General features: G+C 39.9%; 2 protein-coding genes and 1 non-coding gene across 3 annotated transcripts; all 3 read left to right on the top strand.

Annotated features, from left to right (window-relative positions):
• Nucleotides 1–1,630: 1,630 nt before the first annotated feature.
• cd83 (CD83 molecule) lies at nucleotides 1,631–4,265 on the top strand. The gene is made up of 5 exons (XM_041045387.1): nucleotides 1,631–1,768; nucleotides 2,075–2,211; nucleotides 2,941–3,169; nucleotides 3,588–3,691; nucleotides 3,936–4,265. The coding sequence occupies exons 1-5, from the start codon at nucleotides 1,726–1,728 to the stop codon at nucleotides 4,086–4,088; spliced, it is 666 nt and encodes a 221-aa protein (XP_040901321.1). The 5' UTR covers nucleotides 1,631–1,725; the 3' UTR covers nucleotides 4,089–4,265.
• Nucleotides 4,266–5,755: 1,490 nt separating this feature from the next.
• trnas-aga lies at nucleotides 5,756–5,837 on the top strand. The gene has a single exon. It is a non-coding gene; the product is annotated as a tRNA-Ser (tRNA).
• Nucleotides 5,838–6,567: 730 nt separating this feature from the next.
• c8h8orf37 (chromosome 8 C8orf37 homolog) lies at nucleotides 6,568–14,025 on the top strand. Its single transcript, XM_041043431.1, has 6 exons — nucleotides 6,568–6,780; nucleotides 7,021–7,117; nucleotides 7,574–7,638; nucleotides 8,013–8,078; nucleotides 8,342–8,437; nucleotides 10,783–14,025. Exons 1-6 carry the CDS (start codon nucleotides 6,638–6,640, stop codon nucleotides 10,940–10,942), a joined length of 627 nt encoding a protein of 208 aa, XP_040899365.1. The 5' UTR covers nucleotides 6,568–6,637; the 3' UTR covers nucleotides 10,943–14,025.
• Nucleotides 14,026–16,619: the final 2,594 nt, after the last annotated feature.

Below are 16,619 nucleotides of genomic sequence, written 5' to 3'. Positions count from 1 at the left end.
AGTGAAAAACAGTGCAGTGAATGGGAGGGGATGGTCACTGTGCTACATCACTGTCTGCCCCTCTGTTTTTTAATATTAGCAAAATCCAAATTTCATTTGCAGAGGGAAAGTCAGGAGGATTCATCCTCTCATAAGCATGAAAGTCTTTTTAAAAACATCCTGGCTGCAGTGTCATTTTGTATGCAGGGTTCACTCTACCTCGCCATTCTTTGTGAATATGTGAAGACAGCGTTCCTCCATACTGATTTTGGGGTTTTCACAGCACGGATATGTAGAGTTGGACATCTCCTTGTCCAAGCTTAGACACACACATGCCAGACCTGATAAATACAAAGAAGAAGAAGAACCCATTAGTTATAATTTTCACACCATTACTCGATGTTTTAATTTCTGATCAAATGTCATTGCTGGTCCAAACATCCAACTTTAATCTCATCATCCAAAACCCGTTTTTCTTTTTTAGACTTGTTTAGTAGTTTAATATCTTGACAGCAGTGAACAAACCAGGAAGCACAAAGTGAATTAAAAACAAAAACCCAGCCAACGTGGTGGTGGTGGTGTTGTTGTTGTTGTTGTTTTGAGCGTCACGTGCAGAACAGGTTGCTGACTGACTCTGGGTAAATTTGACAGAGCTCCTCCCTTATTTTCCTCTTGGACCAGTGTTTGATTATAATAGCAAACTAATATAACTTACATCACTCACAGTGGGGATTTCCCAGCGTGGTTTCTAATAATAATGTCTTGCTCTTTGTTAGATGGGAAACTACCATGGGAAATCTGAAGGAAATCCCCAAAACTTTCACTTCCGCTTCCCTACCTACGGCCCACAGTTAACTCCGTAGTACAAAAATATGATTGTTATTGTTGTGATATCCGCATAACAAATTATTAGAGTTATTTTGTTTTATATGTATAACAATTAGCATTGCATTAGCATTAGCCTGAGGGTAACGTGCTTCAGGTGGTAATGATGACACAGCACTTTTGATTTAATAATAAATGAAGCATTGACGCTGCTCACAAACCATAAACACGTACACACGAAACACGCGAACAAAACATAAATCATCATTTCAGAGCGATATTCTACTGTGTTTCGTCTGATTCCTGATATGGAAACGCCGAGCCGACCTGATTCCACAGAGGGAAGCTAACGCTAGCATGGCTTTCACATTGAATTATCGAATTTTTTTAATGCCGTTTGGAGTGTGTGTGTTAACAAAGGTTAACAAAGAAAACAAAGGCAGGAATATAAGCATGCAGCCCCTAAACTCACCACAAAAAATAAAGAAGATGTAAGTCTTGCCCATCGTGCCGCAACCGGTCTTTTCCCGGGTCTTTCTCAAAGACATGTATGTCTTTCCACTAGTCTGACCCGGAAGTGTTTGGTGTGATGTTGAATGTCCGCAACAACCTCAGCAGCGTTATTTTTGCCACATTTAGCAACCGTCTTTTTTAAAGACATGTAAAAACATCTAGGAGTGTAGCATTAACTCGCATATTTCAAATCTAAACTTGATTAAAACTTGAAAATCTCTTGAAAGAGATAGTCACAACTACGTGACTTTCACGTGTTGTATGACGTAACGCGGGGGGGGGGGGGGGGGGGGTTCTTTCTCTTTCTGTTCTTTAAGCGGGCATTTATACTCCGACAGCTCAGTCTCTCCAGCGGATTCTCAGCCTTCTTCTTTACATCTGAGCTAAATCATCACTAACATCACCATCATGTATCCAGATCATCTGATTCACGCTCTGCTGCTGTCACTGAGTAAGTATTTTAAACCATTCACTTTTTTACGACCGTTCATATTATTATTATTATTATTACTACTATTATTATTATTAGTAGTAGTAGTAGTAGTATAGTAGTAGTAACAATAAATTGAGGGTCACTGTACATAATATCTCAGACGTGACTGTATTTCTTTGCGATATAACAGTTATGTTATTGTCTTTCTGAGAAGTGAAACTATGAATGCGTATGAGAAATGAGCCCTTACTGTGAACTAAGCTGAAGCCTCTTGTATCGAAGGTTTACATCCATGGTAAAGCTAACTTGTGGATTGTTCCTCAGGTGTGTGCCTGTCTGTGGGAGCTGCAGTCATTGAGGACATGCTGGAGATTAAGTCGGTCTCTGGTGAGGACACCATTCTTCAGTGCACAGCCAAATACAAGGACGGTGTTCAGTACAGAGCCGTGAGGTGGTACAAGGTAAAACTGAGCTTTTTCCAGGGGCTTTCATCAGGGCAGCAGCTCACAGTAGGACAGAATGACTCTGTAGGAGGTCACTGCCAATTTTAGAGAAAAACAATCAGCTTATGCATTTTAAGTGAACAAGAAGTGAACAACAGCTTCAGGAGGAGGAAGCACTGCACATGTTGGCTTCTCATTGGCTGTTTGGATTCAAATAAATGCTGATCTGCTATTACATACCATTTCCCTGTCTTTCTAAAAGAAAAGCATATGTAATTAGTTTTATATTCATGATACTGATGATTATAAGAATAATAATAATAGTCAAACCCAACTACAAGACTTGTGCTGAGAAATGTTTTTCAAATGTTTGAAAAAGAAAGTAAGAATCAGCAGCCAAATGGACTTTTAAAAGCAGGTTTTGGAATTTGCCCTGTCGTCATGACCCAGTTGTCATCACATGTTCAGGCTGGAACCAGATCATGTTTAAAGTTTTTCTTAATAAATGATTCTTGGGCTGCAGCTAGTGGTTACCAGTAGTGAAAGTTGTAGTAGTAATAATTTTACTAATAGAACTGGTAATTGTAGTAATGGAGCAGTGGTAGAGAAGTACTAGCAGTAGCTGTAATTGTATTGATATTAATGACATCAGAGGTGTTTGTGTATACTGTTCAGTTACTGTGAAGCCTGTGGTTCTGATCAGTCAGTCTGGTACATACGTCTGACCCCCTACTGATGATGTTGCAGGTCCAAGATGCTCCGTCGTCTCGTCTCAGCGGCCTTTTGACCAAAGACCTCATCAACGGCACGACCAGCTGGTACATGGACTTGGATCGAGAGGTGGAGCTGCAGGACGAGACCCACAGCATCTTCCTGCCCAATGTGACGTGCAGTGACAGCGGCGTGTACTTGTGTCACCTGGCAGCACCTGTGGGAGAGCAGATCAGGGAGGGGCAGGTTCTCCTCACTCTGACAGGTACAGGTCGAAGCTGGGCTCGGGAGACCCGGGGCTCAGATTCTCTCTCAGATTCCATGAGCAGCTTTTCCAAACTTTTCATTCATTGACTTAAATTTGAATCAGGTGACTCTCAGACTCAGGCAGATTAAACAGGATTACAGATTAATCAAAACAAGATATAACCAGTGAGCTTTGGTGTTTGCCCATTAAATCTGTGGACATGTACCAAAATCACCTGGCTTTAACTTTAGGCTTGAATTTGAATTAGAACTTTTGACTTGACTTTTATTTCTTTGAATGAACTGTACTGGGGATGCTTGTGCTGAATGCATGCAGAGTAAAATGTTAACACTGTTGTCATTATAACTTGAGCAGCTCCATGTGTGATGCAGTTCATGCAGGTTCAAACTTGAATAACTTTAATTTCTGTTTTCAGATTGTCCTGATGGTCCCACAGAAAAACTGATGACCGATACTTACCTGGTGATTTGTGCCACAGCAGTGCTCATGGTAGCACTTGTAATATTCCTGATAAGCTATGTAAGTAATGGAATATGCTGACACACACAAACACACACACTCTAATGCTTGAGAAAGTTTTCTGTAACAGCATTTATATGGTTTCATATAACACAGCTTCTCTGAGAACCTGGTTTACATGATAATGATCAGTTTGTGGTACTTAACTCTTGAGCAACAACACAAAACAGTAACACACTTTATGTCCTACATGTGTCTCAGCAACTTTCATTTCTAAGTCTATTTTCCCATGTTGTAATTTCAGGGTAGTCTGAGGAATATCCTTAAAGACAGAACCAGGACAACAAAAAAACAAACTTTACTGGATGCACCGCTTAAACCGCTGGAAAAAAAGGACTTAATGTTGATCTACACTTTGGGTCCAAAAACGTCCACAATGAAGCACGTCTGTGTTTAAAGACAAAGCCGGTGCTGAGAAAGCTTGAGACCGTAGAACACTACCTCTCTGCAGTACTGTCATCGAAGTGAGTCCGCGACATACTTTCTGTTGAATATGGAGGATTCACGTGAGGTGACACGGTGGTGCAGTTGTTCGCACTGTTGCCTCACAGCAAGAAGGTTCCACCGTGTGACGTTGTGGTGGAAAACACAAATCAGGACCTTTCAGCCGCAGTGAGAACTGAACCCGAGTGCCCTTTAAAAAGAAGAACAGAGTAAAGGAAAACACTGCATACGTCTCTGCCCTGGGCTATGTGCATGTCATCTGGACTTTATTTTATCTCAGGGGAAAACCCAGACTATGACCATGCCACTGTCAGGGCTTTTTTTTATAGTTGAGCAGTTCCCTTATTAAATGGCACATGTTTAAGTCACTGGAACTGTTTTTCTTTGAGGAACAAGAAAGATAAAAAAAAAAAATAGACACAGGAAACAGTGTGTTTATGTCTTTATCAACAAATATTGCCGGGGGGGAAAGTCTGATGATATCACTTGGTTTAATCTGAGATGTGTATGTAGATTTTTGTTTTGTAAAACATTGTTAGTGATGAAAAGATGAACAGTGGAGGATACCACGGCAGAAAAGTTTGCTTAAGACCCTCAAAAAGAGCGACTGAAAAACTACATGTTAGGGTTGATGTGTCTTAGCGGGAGCTTGAGTGTAATAATGTGAGTTATATGTAGGCGTAAGTGTTGAGAAGACTTATGTTAGGAGCAGATGCTTTGCTCTTTTAGTGTCAGGTCTCAGGTCCTTCAGTCCAGAGAGCAAGATGCTCCACGTGCTCCATCATGTTGTATCATCATCTGATCATTTGAATATATCAGGATAAAACTGATAAAACTGGGACTTATCAATCACTTTCCTCTCTGGACTCTACAAGATTGACAGTATGTGGACTCTATCAGTCTTCATCTTATTTATAAACAGACTAACAGCCAATATCTCCACTTATCCATTCATTAATCTCTGTGCTTATTCATCCCAGCCACTGTGTTCATATACATTTGTGTTTTAATGTGTCTGTGGGTGTCTGTGTTTTAATGTGTTCCCTCTGGGGATTAATAAAGTCAAAGTACATGGAAAACCACTGTCTCCCACAGTGTGTATGTCAGTGTTGTTTTACTAACGTCTTCTCTGAGAGGAAAAAGAAAAACCTTTAAGACTGCATCAGTTTCCTTTTATGAGGCAGAAACTTGATAAGCACAGCCGTCTGCGTGTAGGTTTCACTTCCTGTATAACACAGAGATGGCATTGTACTAAGATATACTATATATTTTCATTTCATTGTGTGATTATGAGAAAGATTTGGGTTTACATGATATTGCCACTTATCAGGGCCTATAGCTACATCATATAAACACAAAATACTATATATTTGTGAAAGAGAAGACAGTGGTTGTATAAGCATATTTTCCAAACTTCAGTTCCCAGTATTGTGCTCTGTAGGTACCCGGTAATTACAAATATTTAAGACTGTAATTTATTTCTCTTTCCCTCTAAATGTCCAGTTGTTACTTCACTGTTTCCTTTAGTCCTGTTTCTTCCACTGTGCCTACGCCTGCTGAGACGGCGATGTCACTGAGTGTAACCTATAAAATAGCTGTTATAAGGATCTATATCATCCGGTTGTCGTGGCCGAGTGGTTAAGGCGATGGACTAGAAATCCATTGGGGTCTCCCCGCGCAGGTTCGAATCCTGCCGACAACGCATGTTTATTTCTTTTCTTAAACCCACAAACAAACCGTGATAACGCTTGTACTTAAGTGGATTTACGTGTTAGCTTTTCTAGCTAGCTAATTATTGCTATTTACGGCGCTAAAATGAGACCCCACGGAATTAACAAAGAACAGTACTTCCTTTCTTATTTTCAAAATACAATTCACAGTAACTACCAATGGTAAATGGTGGGCTCATTAATTTTGCACAGATGTTCACAAAGTGCATAATTTCTTTATGTAGTAAGTTATAATAATGCATATGATGTATTTAAAATCTGTGGATGCCATTTTAAAATGTGTTGTTTAATTTCCATTTTACATTTCATTTCATCTTTTTAATGTTTCCCTAAACTAATAATTTTGACCTTCTGAATAACAGTTATCGTCTTTTCCTTAATGAATGTTTTAAATTGTTTTATTAATGCAGCTTGCTAATTACTCTGTGAGATACTGATTTTGTTGTGTTCCCAGACAGTAAAATCAGTAACCGCACCCCCACCCTCTGCGACCAAGGTACCTTTGAGGAAGGCAAGGCACCGATCCAGTCCAACTCCCCGGTGCTTTAGTAGGTAAAATGCAGAGATTCATTTTCCCGGTTGAGGGATAATAAAGGAATGAACTTAAAACTTAAGGAAAATGGCAGAGGCATTTATTTTGAAGGTGTACTCCACTCATTTCCGCTCTGTTCTTGTTCCTTAGCAACGACGAACGCTCTGTGGCTAGCTGAAGTGTTAGCTGGGCCAGATGAGTTAGCCCCCAGAGCTAGCAGGGCCGAAAGAAAACCTAGACATGGACGCCGATGATCTGGACGACCTGCTGGACGAAGTAGAGGAAAAGTTTTGTCGCAACGTTTCTGTCGCGTCTTCAGTTCGCGGGGAATCGAGCGAGGCTGGAAAACGTGGGAAAACCACCGACGGACAAAGAAAACACAGGTAACCGGAGCTGGTTTGGCTAGCTACAAGCTAACGTACAAAGAAATGTTACTTTATTTAAGCTTTTAATTAGCCTCTGTGTTGATAACATGTAATGAGTCATATGTCCAGGGCCTTAAACGGCTCAAGCTTTGACGAATTATTATAGAAACCAAAGAAATTCCTGTTAAGAAGTTTATTGATATGGTATTTGTCACAATGCAAAAACACTTACTCTTGTTTTTGTTGCCTCTGATTTAGTGCCACAAAACCACCGGTAAGCAGCATCACTGAGGATATTGATGCCCTTCTGGAAGAATTACTCGTGGAGGACCACGGAAATTCCCCTCAAGTAAAGGTGAATTTACCTGTGACATGTGCCCTCTCTGAGTGCTGGGAAAAGCTCTCTGCTTCAACGAAGTAGTGCAGTAAAACTCACAAATTTTACTTAAGTTTAAATATTGAAAAATCAAGAGAAACAGGTTTAGTTGTGGTGCTACACATACAAGACAAGTAGGGCTGGAAAACAAACTATGAAGGTATTAAAAAAGTGTCATTGCTGAAAGTTTTTACATTCACTCACTTGGCAGATGTTTCTGTATTATAAGTTAGACAACAAAGTTTTCAGTCTTGCCCATGGACACTTCAGCACATGGGCAGGTGGAGCTGGGGATCAAACCACCAATCCTGCAATTAGTAGACAACCTGCTTTTCAGCCTGGGCCACAGCTGCGCCATAATTAAGTTCTAGTGTAAGAATACACTTTTTAAATGTGGTGACAGTCTGTCATCTGTGCTCTTATCTTTTATTTCAGAGTGAACAATTTTCTAAAGGACCCCAAGCGGAAAAGAAGCCATTATCTCAGTCTGGGGGGAGAAAGTAGGTCACTTCCTCAATTCTGAATTTAAAAACATGCAGGTGTGAAAAATAATTGTAAGGTATAAGAAGATGGAGAAAACGCACTCAGTCATTTTGAAAGTGTCGTCATAATTTTGTGCACAATTATTCTGCCAAATCAAACCAGTTGCAATGTTGTGCAATGTTCAGCCAAATATTTGCTGTTTTTTACTTAGTCAGTATCTAAAAAAAGTTGCATGCTGGTCACACTGTAGAATCTTCACAAGCAAGACCAGGTTCTGGGCTGAGGATGGCAGTTTCATATTGTTCTGCTGGTTCTTGTGATTTTCTTGAATTTGGACGCTGTTGTACTGTGTGTGTTAGGAGATGTTCTGCACTGTTTGTTCTGCATCCAGGTGCTGTCCTGTGTTCGTTGGCGGGAGCTCCGTCACAAATGGTGTTGGAACAGTCACATCCAAGAGGTGCGAAAAAATAATTTCATACTGCGAGCGTCTGTCCTCTCCTGCCTGTTTTTAATGATACAGGATTATTTTTCAGTGAAAGAACTGATCTCAGGCGCATCACCTTCCCCCAGCATACTTTTAATTGTTTAAATCATTTATACCCAGGTAACCCGACCTTGGATAAATAATTATAACTGCTAAAATGTATTTTTTGCCCTGGACATTTGATATGCTCTTCTTTAAATAATAATTATATTGATACACCAGCAATGTACCAACAGGTCCTGTGACCAGTTAAGGTGTGTATCCTGTGACTTCAGGGTGCTGATGTTTGATGACTGTGAGTGGGACTCGTCCTGTGATTACCTGTTCCTCAGGTGAGTCTGCATGCTTGCCACACTGTTTTTCTCACATCAGAACACATAAAGACAAAAAACACAGAACATGTAAAGAGGAAAATAGTCCACTGAACAGACTTTAATCTAATAACCCCGAACCCCGGCTCAGGAACCACTGTGCTCCACTAAAAGTTAAGTGATGTTTGATCAGCCGGAGCTCGTATTGGCCAGATATCGATGACTGATGCCACGCTTTAATCTTTATCATATTGTCACTATATTGCTGACACAAGGTTAGAGTTAGAAAGTTAGAAAAAACTCAAATTTAGAACTTTAATTTTTAGACTAAGATCAAATGCATCACATTACAGTTTGGCTCAGTGACAGAAATCAGCATTTTCTCACTTGGTTGTTTGAAGTGAAGTCCGTGTGTAAGTGTTTTGGATGGTGTTGTGTTCAGGTCGGTCACATGGTGGCAGTATTGAGGTGTGAAACTTGCTTTGTTCGCCACTCACTTGTCTCACAGTTACAGTCGTCCAGGCCATAAGTAACTGGACAGATACATGTGAAATATCTTTAATCTTTAATATTTAGTGGGGAAAAAAATTTTGTCCAAACTGGAAACACAGAAGTCTTTACGTCTGCTGCAGCACAGAGCAGCTGCCAGACAGTGACAGTGAGATGAAGTGGATAATAGCTGTTGTGTTGTTGAGTAATCAGTGGTAGACAGAAGCAAAATGTGTGTATTCATTTCATTAATCTTTTAATCAGGTTTTCCCAATTTAATTCCCAGCACAGTATAAAAGCATCCAGGTGACATAAGGACTTTGATTTCACATTAAAATGATACTGATAATAGTGGATTTGTGTTCACGTGCAGCAGCAGGAGGGACGCAGACTAATTCCTGGTGACATGGTGTCATTTGTTACGGTAACAGTGACCGACAGGCCACAGGGGAACACTCAGATGATGGAGGTGTGTGTGTGGGCGGGACGACACCGGGACTGGATTTATTTTTTTTTCTCTTCCTCTGAGGGATCGCAGAGCAGGTGTAATACGTAGAGAGAGCCAGTTTAATATGACAGGTGAAGACATCAGTTCAGGTGATGTCTGTCCTTCAGGCACTGGACTTTTTCACAGGAGGACGGGTTTGTTTGTTTGCTGTGGTTGTCGGCTTTTGTTGCGAGCTGCTGGATGGTGTTAGCTGAGTGTGCGATCCAGTTCTGGTTTGTGTAACGACTGATGTGCACTGGCTCTGTGAGTGGAGCGTCTCATGCCCTCACTCTGCTGTCTTCACAGGGCAAGTCTATTTTTTTTGGTGCCGCAGTTTTCATCTCTGAGGTGTGAAATTTACTTGTGAGCGCAAATAAATAAATGTTGCGTTCACTGGCCGTTGAGTTAGAACATTTAATGATGCATTTCATTTGTTACTGGCTTCAAACGTGTGTCAGGTGCACTGTCAACACAGTTTCTGTTTGTTTGCACTGTGTTCATCCTCAACGTCTAACAAACATATTGAACGTGTTTCCTTCCTCATGAAACATTTATAAACCTGATTTTCATAAAAGTTTGAAGGCTGAATTGTTTACAGCCCCCCGCCCCCCTTTCTCAGCACATTAACACCATCTGCAGTGAAACTGTGTGAAACCACTGACAGCAGGAATGTGTGTCGCTGCATCACCAGCATGCATGTGTGTCCTTGTGCAGGGAAAGAAAGCACAAACACAAACAAACAGGTAAACAAACCAGCAAGCAGGCACGTCTGAAAACATACATCCTGGGTGGAGGTGTTTACCCCGCAGTCTGTTATGGGTGTTTGTTTACTGCTTTCCTCTCTCTTCTGTGATAATAAGCTGAATCTTTGGGTTTTTAACCGTCGCTCAGACAAAATGAGACATTTGAAATGGACACTTATTTTTCACAATTTTTTAAACATTTGGCAGAAAAAGATTCTCAGTCAATTGAGAAATGGGGACTGTAGATTAATCTACAGTGAAAACAGTCAGGAGTTGCGGCTCCACAGTCATTCAGTGATTGTTCATTTTGATTAACGCCGTTTTACATGGACAAGCAGTATTTTGACACCAAGCTAAAATCATTAAAATACGGTCGTCTATTCATCACCACAACTCTGTGTTAGCACAAGGTTCCTTTTTTCCACCGTGTCTTTCATCTCCGCTCCACAGATATTTCCCCTCTCAGCAGATAATAATTACCCCTCGGTACACATTGTTAAATTTGTCTCTTATTGAAGCTGAAATGGGAAAATCAATTTGCAGCTGCCGAGTACGAGCAGTAAAGACCTGTGTGCAGCACTAAGGTCACATCCTCAGTAATTATTTAGCTTTCACTACACTCTGTCTTTGACTTTCTGTCTTTGCAGGAACAACATGCCGGACCGTCAGAAGCTCAGAGCCAGGCTGAAGAAGAGGAGAGGTTTCCGGGCTTACGCCTGCCAGTGCAGCTGGTTCTCCTCCTCTGAGCCGACAGACCTGAGGGACCAGCCTGGGATCAGATGGGTCTGTGGAAAACACCCGGACTGATGTTCACTCCTCACTGCTGCAAAACAGCTGTTAAAAACGTACAGTTATTCTGGACCAGGGGCCAAAACAGAGACTTGACGGCCGGAAAAAAAACTTCTTTTACTTCTCTGTCTGCTCATCTGTCTTGAACTCCATCAATCCACGTGACTTTTTTCAGCATCAGAGATGTAAGGAAGGCGCACAGTCCAACTTCAGGTGTAAATATGTGCAGGGAATCTGCCCCTGGGGGAGCTGTCCACCCCCCGTTTATGATCATTCACCTGACAACGCTTCAGCATGGACGTACACAACGAAGACACAAAATCAAAAAAAGACTCAAAATCAAAATCTAATCAAAACACTTGTAACAACATCTAGGTTTGATTTTTAGGTTGGATCAGCCCTGCTTTGGCGGAGCCTTTTCACAGACTTCATTAACCAGTGACTCAGTCAGTGCAGGTTTCAGTGCTCCAACTGGGCGAAGTCAAACCCTGGTTGGTTTGGTGATGGTGCATGTCTGAATTCTTTCTTACTGTAAACATCGCTCTTATTTCTGAAGTCATTCATGACTCGACTCCTGCTGCTGCTGATGACTGGAGTCATGAGGAAGCTGCGTTTCCTTCATGTTTTGATGTTGTGATCTGACAGACGTGTAGTTTTCTGCCGCGCTGATAGTCACTAACATCCTCTGCAGTGATGACGGTGTGATGGGAGCTGATGTGAGTTCATTCAGCTCTTCACAGTCACAGCAGAGTGAGATTAAAGCTTTTTGTTTAGCTGCAAACACAAACAAAGCCGCTGTGTGGTGATTCAGTCAGTGATGAGTGGGAGAGAGCTGCGTGTTCCTGGTCTCCGCTGACGGTCGATGACACTGACGAAACTAAAAACCTCGTAAATCACTTGGTGGTGATTTTAATCTTTTTCCAGTTCATGTTTTTAAAAAACTGAATAGAGGTGAAGGTTTGATCCTCGTCAGTACAGAAGAAAATCTTGTGATTTAAGATTTGAAAAAATGATGTTAACAGTTAATGGATGATCTAAATAGTTGCTTATTATCTTTGACAGTCGACCAGTTGTTGCAGCTCTGGTGTATTTTCTTATTATTTTCCACATCACCGTAGTCAGACACAGAAAACGCTTATTCTTCTCTTTCTCGGATGCAGATGATCAGTGTGAGTTTTTTTTTTTCTTTTTCTGTGAGTAAATACTGATGAAACCTGCAGCCAGGAGCATCTACACGCTGCGTGTTCTCTCAGCTTTTTGGCAGAAATGATGAGCACATACCAGGATCCAGTTGACACGCAGCCGGACAGAAAGTCTGAGGAAAACACAGGCTTCCTGCTGAGTGTGAGACGGCAGCAGTGGGAGGACCACTGTCCGATCAGATGTGAAATGAAACTGGCTCCGTGAGAGATGAGAGGCAGCGCTCACAACTTGTTCAACGTGTTGATTAACTTGTGAAGTTGGTGTTTCTTAAAATACAGACGCTTGTTTAGCGTCAGGGAGACAACAAGCCCAAACACTCGGCTTTCAACCTTTATTTAAACAGGAAAGGACACGCCCTCTTTTCTAAAGGTGCCCTGATCACAGGTCACAGGTCATATGAAACACACGCAACCGCTGATTTCACAGATTCACCGATCGCTGTGTGTGTGGACAGTGGACGTTTCCATACTGAGCCGGATTCTGTGAGACGGTCTCTGAAGAGAAGGGTGATGGACTGAGAGAGGAAGACAGAACGACAGAGATGTGACTCAGCCTGTCTCCTGTCAGACAGCAGGAAGAACAGAACGACGGGACCGCGGAGGAGGAGGAGGAAGAGCAGGAAAACAACAGGCGGAGTGACGGAGCTCTACACGTCGTGGGATGGAGGACGAAGCGTCGGCTGTTGTCACCTGCTGCCGGACTCAACCTGCCTGTCCCAGCAGCTGAAGGCAGGATACCAGTGGTCTGTGTATTTTAGCTTTTCACTACAAGTCACATTTAAGTCGCACTAACATCAAACATTTTTCAGACCATACCAGCACTTTTTATTTGTTCAAGTCCTTAAAATCACACAGCAAATTGGAGAGTTAAAGTTTTTGGTGTTAGTGACTTTTTGAGGACAGTAGAGTTAATTACACTCTGAATAGAGTTAAATCCCACATATTCAACTCTCTGTTGACATATAGTTGGAGTGTGTTAAGTGTTACCCGTTTCTGCTGAGCTCTCCGACCATGCTCCGGGAGCACAGAGGAACCGTGAAAAGTTCCAGGGATGAGCGGTATCTGCTCGTGGTTAACCGCCCCCACCCACCTACCCCTAACCTTAACAACTAACCCTAACCCATGGCAAGTATAACTATGCGGGGATTTTTCATTTGATGTGTTCAATAACATAAGTAGGTTAATGCTATTTTGGATGAGGGTGTAGCTCGGATGAGGGATTAGCTTGGCGTTAGCTAGCTTTAACGTGCTCGTTAGCTAGCGTTAGCATTAACAGTAATCACCTCAACATGGGCTGGATGGTGAAGAAAAACAATGAGTGGTCGCTGCTTATATCGGTATATTACTTAGATTTCCTGTTTTTAATTAGTACCTGGTACAAATAGGGTGACCAGATGTCCCGCTTTGTGCGGGACAGTCACGCATTTCCATTACTTTTCACACGTCCTGCAAATTGAGACGTTGTCCCGCATTGTTATTGACAGTCAGACTCCAGTTTTGAAATGCGTGTTTTATGATCTGGCATTTATCAAATAGGGGGCGGGGCGGGCTGTTTGATCATGTCAATCAAACTGGGTCGCAGTCGCAAGTCAAGTCAAAACGGCATGCAGTGTGAGACATGGATGGAAGCTGAAAGTGCATTGTCTGTGTGGGCCCGGCCTACCTGCAATTGTTGCTGTGATAGAGAGAGCTGAAAGACTTTTGATAGAGCAGAATAGAAATGTTTATTTTTTTTGGAAGTTCTTTTTGACTACCTTGATGCATTGGTATCCCACATTGTCCCACGCAAACGTACTCTTTGTCCCACATCTGGTGAATTGGGATCTGGTCACCCTAGGTACAAACAATAGGAAGACATCTGTGAGCTAGAGGTCAGTGCTATATGTTTTAAAATGTAAAGATGTTAATGTGGTGCATGTTTTAAAATAAATGTGTTTAAACCGAAGGTGGCCTCATTATTTTAGCAAACTTTATTTTGAAAATAATCCAGAGAGTGAGAGTTAACATTAAACACTGCTCCCTAGTGTTGAGAAAAGATGATACTGGTTGGTGTAGCATAGTCTATGCTTCTTAACACCAATGGCCCATAAGGCTTCAAAATATGCCAAGATGACGTATATTTTAGTAAGACCTCAAAATATCATAAAAAACATCAGTATAGTAAGTCGTCAAAATATACCAAAAAAGTGATATTTTAGTAAGACCTCAAAATGACGTAAAAAAACATAATAGGCGTCAAAATCGGCCAAAAAAAGTCAAACATTTTTTTGACCTCAAAATGTCATAAAAAAAACGTCATAGTATAGTAAGGCGTCAAAATACGACAAAAAAAGTCAAAATTTTTTGGACCTCAAAATGTCATAAAAACGTCATAGTTTAGTAAGGCGTCAAAATCGGAGAAAAAAGTCAAAAAAATTTTTTAACTCAAAATGTCATAAAAAACGTCATAGTATAGTAAGGCGTCAAAATCGGAGAAAAAAAGTCAAAATTTTTTTGACCTCAAAATGTCATAAAAAACATAGTATAGTAAGACGTTTTTTTCGGCCAAAAAAAGTCTAAATTTTTTTTGACCTCAAAATGTCATAAAAAACGTCATAGTATAGTAAGGCATCAAAATCGGACAAAAAAAGTCAAAATTTTTTTTGACCTCAAAATGTCATAAAAAACGACATAGTATAGTAAGGCGTCAAAATCGGAGAAAGAAAGTCAAATTTTTTTTTACCTCAAAATGTCATAAAAACATCATAGTATAGTAAGGCATTTTTTTCGGCCAAAAAAAGTCAAAATTTTTTTGGACCTCAAAATGTCATAAAAAACGTCATAGTATAGTAAGGCGTCAAAATCGGCCAAAAAAAGTCCAATTTTTTTTTACCTCAAAATGTCATAAAAAACGACATAGTATAGTAAGGCGTCAAAACCGGAGAAAAAAAGTGAAAAATTTTTTTTACCTCAAAATATCATAAAAAATGACATAGTATAGTAAGGCGTCAAAATCGGACAAAAAGAGTCAAAAATTTTTTGGACCTCAAAATGTCATAAAAAACGACATAGTATAGTAAGGCGTTTTTTTCGGCCAAAAAAAGTCAAAATTTTTTTGGACCTCAAAATGTCATAAAAAACGTCATAGTATAGTAAGGCGTTTTTTTCTGCCTAAAAACGTCAAAAAAATTTTTGACCTCAAAATGTCATAAAAAACGTCATAGTATAGTAAGGCGTTTTTTTCGGCCTAAAAAAGTCAAAATTTTTTTTGACCTCAAAATGTCATAAAAAACGTCATAGTATAGTAAGGCGTCAAAATCGGCCAAAAAAAGTCAAAAATTTTTTTGACCTCAAAATGTCATAAAAAACGTCATCGTATAGTAAGGCGTCAAAATGGGCCAAAAAAAGTCAAAAAAATTTTTGACCTCAAAATGTCTTAAAAAACGTCATAGTATAGTAAGGCGTTTTTTTCGGCCTAAAAAACTCAAAAAAAATTTTTGACCTCAAAATGTCATAAAAAACGTCATAGTATAGTAAGGCGTTTTTTTCGGCCAAAAAAAGTCAAAAAAAATTTTTGACCTCAAAATGTCATAAAAAACGTCATAGTATAGTAAGGCGTCAAAATCGGCCAAAAAAAGTCAATATTTTTTTTGACCTCAAAATGTCATAAAAAACGTCATAGTATAGTAAGGCGTTTTTTTCGGCCTAAAAAAGTCAAAAAAATTTTTAACCTCAAAATGTCATAAAAAACGTCATAGTATAGTAAGGCGTTTTTTTCGGCCAAAAAAAGTCAAAAAAAATTTTGACCTCAAAATGTCATAAAAAACGTCATAGTATAGTAAGGCGTCAAAATCGGCCAAAAAAAGTCAAAAATTTTTTTGGCCTCAAAATGTCATAAAAGACGTCATCGTATAGTAAGGCGTCAAAATCGGCCAAAAAAAGTCAAAAAATTTTTTGACCTCAAAATGTCATAAAAAACGTCATGGTATAGTAAGGCGTCAAAATCGGCCAAAAAATGTCAAAAATTTTTTTGACCTCAAAATGTCATAAAAAACGTCATAGTATAGTAAGGCGTTTTTTTCGGCCAAAAAAAGTCAAAAAAAATTTTTGACCTCAAAATGTCATAAAAAACGTCATAGTATAGTAAGGCGTCAAAATCGGCCAAAAAAAGTCAATATTTTTTTTGACCTCAAAATGTCATAAAAAACGTCATAGTATAGTAAGGCGTTTTTTTCGGCCTAAAAAAGTCAAAAAATTTTTTGACCTCAAAATGTCATAAAAAACGTCATAGTATAGTAAGGCGTTTTTTTCGGCCAAAAAAAGTCAAAAAAAATTTTGACCTCAAAATGTCATAAAAAACGTCATAGTATAGTAAGGCGTTTTTTTCGGACAAAAAGAGTCAAAAATTTTTTGGACCTCAAAATGTCATAAAAAACGTCATCGTATAGTAAGGCGTCAAAATCGGCCAAAAAAAGTCAAAAAATTTTTTGACCTCAAAATGTCATAAAAAACGT

This window comes from Toxotes jaculatrix, chromosome 8 (assembly GCF_017976425.1).
Source record: "Toxotes jaculatrix isolate fToxJac2 chromosome 8, fToxJac2.pri, whole genome shotgun sequence".
Lineage (NCBI taxonomy): Eukaryota > Metazoa > Chordata > Actinopteri > Toxotidae > Toxotes > Toxotes jaculatrix.
The sequence above is the reverse complement of the archived record's forward strand: the minus strand, read 5'-3'. Positions and strand labels throughout refer to the sequence as shown.